Genomic DNA, 6,762 nt, shown 5'->3' with positions numbered 1-6,762 from the left:
TGACAGCCTGTGACGCCTCTATACCACCCAGACCACGAGGAGGTCTGGGTGCTTGTTTTTAAGGGTCAGTAACATACTTTTTATTTCTATTTCTGTGTTCTCTGGCACATTGAGAGCAAGATTACTGACCTAGGTTGTAAATTCTTCCTTTTACAGCCTGTGAATAATTAGACCTGGATCACCGATGACTATAAAACACACACTGAAGATTACTGATAAAATCAATTCATTTATTTTTTACATATTTAAGAAAAGGCTAAACACTTTCTGGGCACATGGTGATTTGGCAGGGGATTGTGTGGCACATAGTAAGAGGGTGTGCAATGTTTGAGGTGCACAGTGTTTTTACATTTTTATTTTCCAAAAATATAGCGAATTCCTGAACTGACTGTCAGAAACCACTGCCTGCCCTGCTCCTACCAATCAAAAAAAAAAAATGAGGTGTTTTCAAATTAACTATCAATCGGTTGTTGCAGACAGCTATTGGTTCCTAAAGTGTTATTAAACCCAAAAATTTGATGTGTGTCTGTGTCTATAAAAGTGTATTTTAAAGTTGTGTAGTGTCCTTCTAGTTAGCTAGGGGGAGCTAAAGTTTAATTTTTAGTTAGGAGGGCTGAGTAGCAGCCTGGGTGTGATAACTAGTTGGGTCAAATTTCAGTCAGAGCTGAGAGGATCTGCAGGCCAATTCCCTGATACCTCCCCCTGCTCTAGAATCTTGGAAAAAATTCTAGAAGCAGTGGGCGGGGGTGAGAAGGGTCTAGCCTGCACATTAGGAGGACCTTGGCCTATCCCCAAGCAGGAGGCTGGGCATTGGGCCAGGGTAGCCTTTAACTGTGATGGAGCTTGCTCAGCAGCAGGAGGGTTTGAAGTGGAAGCTGGAGATCGTGAACCTGAGAGGGGGCCCAGATGGATGGGGCTCACCTACAGGCAGAAGAGCCAGAAAGGAGGAAAGCTCAGGACCTCATCAGCCCCCAGAGGGAGGACCACCTGTGCAGCAGGAACAGAGTAGCCCAGAAGAAGGTCTGAGAGCAGCCACCGACTCATCAGCTCACAGACAGAGGACTGAGTGAGTAGATCTACATCCCCTGGGCCAGAAAGGGGAAGGAACACTCTAGTTGGAAACTGAATTAGCTTGCCACCCAGGACTGTCTGCTAATTAAAGTGACAGGCACTGGATCCCCTGCCCAGGGATTCCTTCAGACAGATGGATAGAGGAGTATCTGCGCTCTGGCATGGTACACCAGGAGATGCTGGCTAGCTCTCCAAGAAGAGAATATTTGCTGTTGAAGAGACTTGTACAAAGTTCTTAGGAAGATTGTCCTCAGTTGCTGTTCCCTTTGGGCATCCCATACATCCCTTACCCCATCTAAGTTCAATTCCCCTATTAAAATCCAAAAAAACCTAAGCTCAAAGACTGGTTACTATCTCCTGGATGCAAGTCTGTATGGAAAATGCGTGTTGCCTGCCTGTGCAGGACTATAGGGGGACCCAAAACTCAGTAACTCCTACAGGGGTAGTGCTATACCTGTGTGCAGAGGCTTGCAACAATAAACATTTTCCCTATTAGCAACTACCTGGTTAATCTTGTCATTTCCATAGGCTTCCTTACTGTGTCTGGCAACAATATAGCAGCCGGTCCTCTGGCTGCTATGTTGCCACACTCATTGTGTGTGCCCAGCCAGCTCCCCTGTAAAGGCTATTCACTTCTCATGTTCTGGAAGCTGCCCCATGTGATTCTTCTGGCTTGAGGGGGGCTCCACAGATTAAATGGCAGGTGCCGTGCCTGCTCGTATCTCCATTATCTCCGTCCCTGCTCAGTCCACCCCTCAGCCACTTCAACATTCACTTTCAGCCAGTTACTACTATGCCTTTCTTTCTTCCGGCAGGCTGCTCTCTCCTCATCTGCCTGTATGCTGATTGCCAGCAACAAGCCTGGCTCTGGCAGAACTGCACCTTCCACTCGTATTAGCCCATCAAAAAGCTGAGGGGAGAGACATAGGCATTACAACAGTGTTGGCTGTGGGGAGAGGAAGAGAAAGCAAGGTGGTGGTGAACACGGCTGTATTGGGCTCCTTACAAAGGCATCCGTTTCCTCCCCACGGCTCTCCCTCCTTACAGACTTTTTTCTAAATTTATTCTTACATGCGACCACAACAACTGAACATTCTGCTTGCTCTTCCACCTTATCTTACAGTGCAATGCAGCATACGTACCAAACTACATGGCAGATAAAAAAAGGGATTTATCATATTTATTTTTATCATATAAACATTTTTACTTGAGCTATACACATAAAAATGCTGCTTTTAATTCTGAATGTGTTTAAATGTCACTTTAAAGTGTTACTAAACCCACAACAGTAAAATCAGTCTGTATATGCAGTAAAGCATGCTTATTATTCTCACTGAGGAACCTAAGGGGTTAATCCTCTGCATTGTGTAAAACAAGTTGTTTGATCCTGACTTCTCTGCTCCTCCTCTTGTTGAAATAACCACCTGATACAGACTGAACCCGTGGTCACATGCACATGCTCAATTTGGTGTGCACTGCTAGAGAGGTTTTTTGTTTTCTTGGGAGAATGCATGTGATCAGCACTGTCCAGACAGAGGGTTAGGAGTTTCACATCCTCCTAGAGTAGAAAGAAAACTCCTACAATCTTTAACCAGTGCTCTGCTGAAGTCACAAGACTGCTCTAACTGCTGATGAGAAGAGGTATTTAGCAGTTTATATTTACTAAAATAATTGCATTTCTATGTTGTGTGTACTGTGGGAGACCAGATATAGTGAATGCAGGGCCCTGAGTTTATTAGCACTTTAAGGATTTTGGGAGGTACAGATCTGTGTACAGGGGTAGAGCACATAAGGAAATGTACTCAAGCAATGCAATTCAAAGAACTCAAGCTTAATTTGTTAACGTAGAAACCCAACCACTAAAATCTCATATAGACTTTAAGATAATAATATCACTTGTAAAGCCTTTTTTATTTGAATTGCTAGCTATTATGATAATAGCAGCAGGATATACAAATATTTTTGGAAAGCTTCTACAGATAAGACTCTTGCCCGTTAAAATAAAACCAAAGGCATTTTTTTTTTGAACATTTTTTTTTTGAACAGAGTGAAGAGGGATTAGAATACCTGTCCACTTTGTATTGCTTTCAGTTCCCCTGTTAGAGAGATTCACCCTATTTGTCTTGTTTACCATTATCATCAAAAGTGAAAGTAAAAGAAAATCCCAAATTTTGGGTTGTTCCCAGAAAAGTAATAGAGGGGGAAATCTTCCAATGGGGACACTAGTTCTGGTGACCTGGGGGGCCCAATTGAATCTGTTAATTTGCAGAGATATCCTCTTACTTCCTGCATTGGCTATGGGACAGGAAGTAAAGGTAAATCTCCCCAATGGGACACAGCTGTCAAAAAAAGAAAAAATGAAACCCTGCCTTACTCTATACAAAATGAAAACACGTTTTACCTATAGTTCTTCTTTAGGATTTTAAAGATGGGGCGTACAATCTAAGGTCCCTAACTTACATTCATACATACACATACTAGGGCCAATTTAGACAGGAGCCATAATGTACCAGCATGTCTTTGATGTGTGGAACGAAGCCGGAGTACACGGAGGAAACCCACACAGGCACAACATGCAAACTCCAGGCAGGATGTGCCATGGTTGGGATTCAAACCAACGACCCTAGTACTACAAAGCAGAAGTGCTAACCATTTAGCCACTGTGCTGCCATAGATAAACAGTGCATTTTATATACAACTATACGGATCTGTGCAAAATGAGGGACAAATGAAGTGGAAACAGAGACAGAGGGACTTTGTTCCAAATGAGGGATAAAGGTTTTGTTTGAGTGATTTGTGTTATAGGGTAACAATGCTCTGCCCCTGTCTCCCACAATTTCCTACTTGTAAATCACTCATTCACATGTGCTCCTAAAAGATCTGTGTTGATGTACATTGCCCAGGCATATTTGGATATTGTCATGATTTAAGGCCCAAGTCCTGGGAAAAAAATGTTACTGTAAATTCAGCACCTGCTATGTAAGAGTGAAAGTAATAATAGGTATGCTGTATGTGTAGTGCTGCTGAATGATAGTAAAATCATACCTTGTTAAAAGCTAGTTCCATTGGCTTGCGGGGGGCTGTGGGCATGAAAGCAGCAGCTAACAACAGTGCAGGTCTCCTGTCATCTCATGTCTATTGACATAAAGTATTGTGCTTTTTTTTTTACAGAATGCAAGGTGTTCTGTGATTGGATGAGGAGACAGGAGGGATGGGATGCGCAAGATTTCTGATTCTCCAATCTTAAAATGCCTTGTATTCTGTGAAGAATGCATACAGCTTTTTTTGACTGGGTATGGAGTGAGGAGGTCATGTGAGGCAACCGGAGCCCCTAGATGCTAGCATCCACTACCCTCTTGTCTAAACAAATAATAAAGTGAATGTTTCCCGCTCCTCTACTAATAGAATCAATACATCTATATTAATTCAATCCAATGCGTATACTAATAATATATTATTAATGAATCATAAAATGTATGTGCTTAGAGTGGCTGCTACCAATGAAATTGTGTTCCCACAACCAATAAAAACATGTGAAAAGGTATATTGCTTTGCCTCCCAATCAATAATTCAATAATCACATCTATATGAATAATAAACCACAAGAAATAAATAAAATGAGAACAAGTCCATATATCACAAACAGTGAATAAACATTAATAACAATTAGCGTAAAGTGTCCATGCATATGAAGTGAACTTCTGCTCCAATTGCCATGAGTATATCACTGCATTCCACCTCTTCTGATCTTCCACAAAAACATACAGTATGTGGTGATACCCACCACCATTCACCACTGCCCTCACCTCCAAGATTGGACCTGTATAATTTCAGGTTTCAAGCGCCTTTCCCCTTATTTGGGACTCCTTTTAGTATCTCTCCTTCTAGTGCAGCTGCAAGTATTTATTCATAAGGTACTCAAACACAAGATGGATAAGTTCCCACATGTTGTGATCTGGCCCTTTAAATCACAATCCCATCATCTTCTATATTGTGCTCATATAAAGCAAAAGGTATTCCATAGTGAAGTATGTACATATTAAAATATGATTTATTAATAAAAATGCACTTACAGGTAAAGTTAAAATATAGGCATATTATGCAGACAGCGGGACTGCGGCTGCCGCGTCGCTTCCGGTTTTGGTATCACTAGCTCTCGGCTCGTCACAGCACGTGACTTCTTCAGTAGTCCTGTGATGTCTTCTTCATGAAGATGACTGAAGAAGGTGAAGATGGAAGCCCTGTTAGTGGTGACAATGCATCGCTGGAGGGCTTCATTCTAAGGTAAGTCTTTCATAAAGTGCTAGTATTACAGGTTCTAATTTAGATCTATGAAGTCATTGTTTCATATGAGTCATTCAAGTTTTATTCGTTGAGCCATGATAAAGGGGGGATGGTGTTACCACGTGTTGGATTTTTTTATGTGACTTTTTTAAACCAAGAATTACTTTTATGTTGAAGTCTTTTATCTGGTTTTAGGCTGGCTTATATATATGCTACTCACTGGGGTTTATTTACTAAAGCTGGAGAGTCCAAAATCAGGTGCACTTCTGTATAGAAACCAATCAGCTTCAAGGTTTTATCATCAAAGCCTAACTGAACAACTGAGTTTAGAAGCTGATTGGCTACCATGCACAGGTGCACCAGATTCTGAGTGCACCAGTTTTATTAAATCTCCCCAGTGTGACTTAAAATTCAGGATTGGATTCTTTAGGAGGTGCCCATTTGCTTCTGTTTGTAGTCTGAAGTACACTGCTCAAAAACATTAAAGGAAAACTTTTTAATCAGAGTATAGCATCAAGTCAATTACACTTCTGAAATATTGATCTGGTCAGTTAAGTAGCAGAGGGGGTTGTTAATCAGTTTCAGCTGCTTTGATGTTAATGAAATGAACAGGTGCACTAGATGGGTAACAAAGAGACGACTCCCCAAAACAGTAATGGTTTTACAGGTGGAGGTCACTGACATTTTTTCCCTGCTCATCTTTTCTGACGGTTTTTCTCTAGTTTTGCATCTGGCTTGGGTCAGTGTCACTACTGGTAGAGTGAGGCGATACCTGGACCCTACAGAGGTTGCACAGGCAGTCCAACTCCTCCAGGATGGCACATCAATACGTGCCATTGCCAGAATGTTTACTGTGTCTCCCAGCACAGGCTCAAGAGCATGGAGGAGATTCCAGGAGACAGGCAGTTACTCTAGGAGAGCTAGACAGGGCCATAGAAGGTCCATAACCTATCAGCAAGACTGGTATCTGCTCCTTTGTGTAAGGAAGACCAGGATGAGCACTTCCAGAGCCCTACAAAATGACCTCCAGCAGGCCACTGTTGTGAATGTCTGTGACCAAACAATCAGAAACAGACTTCTTGAGGGTGGCCTGAGGGCCCAAAATCCTCTAGTGGGCCCTGTGTTCACTATAGAGCTCAATTGGCATTTGCCATTGAACACAAGAATTGGCAGGTCCACCACTGGCACCCTGTGCTTTTTACAGATGAGAGCAGGTTCACCCTAAACACATGTGAAAGACATGAAAGGGTCTGGAGAAGCATTGGAGAATGTTATGCTGCCTGTAACATTGTTCAGCATGATCATTTTTATGGTGGATCAGTGATGGTCTGGGGAGGCATATCCATGGAGGGACGCACAGACTTCTACAGGCTAGACAATGGCACCCTGACTGCCATTATTTATTGG

General features: G+C 42.3%; 1 protein-coding gene across 1 annotated transcript in view; it reads left to right on the top strand.

Annotated features, from left to right (window-relative positions):
• Positions 1–5,284: 5,284 nt before the first annotated feature.
• LOC149459360 (interleukin-1 receptor-like 1) overlaps positions 5,285–6,762 on the top strand; it is a 71,747-nt gene continuing 70,269 nt past the window's right edge. Inside the window, exon 1 of the mRNA XM_089681223.1 lies at positions 5,285–5,355. Coding sequence (XP_089537349.1) covers positions 5,285–5,355 — 71 coding nt within the window. The remainder of the gene's footprint in view (positions 5,356–6,762) is intronic.

Source organism: Staurois parvus, unplaced genomic scaffold (assembly GCF_062004578.1).
Source record: "Staurois parvus isolate SC_StPar_1 unplaced genomic scaffold, SC_StPar_1.0 ptg000262l, whole genome shotgun sequence".
Taxonomy (NCBI): domain Eukaryota; kingdom Metazoa; phylum Chordata; class Amphibia; order Anura; family Ranidae; genus Staurois; species Staurois parvus.
Note: the sequence above shows the minus strand (reverse complement) of the source record. Positions and strands in the feature narration are given on the sequence as shown.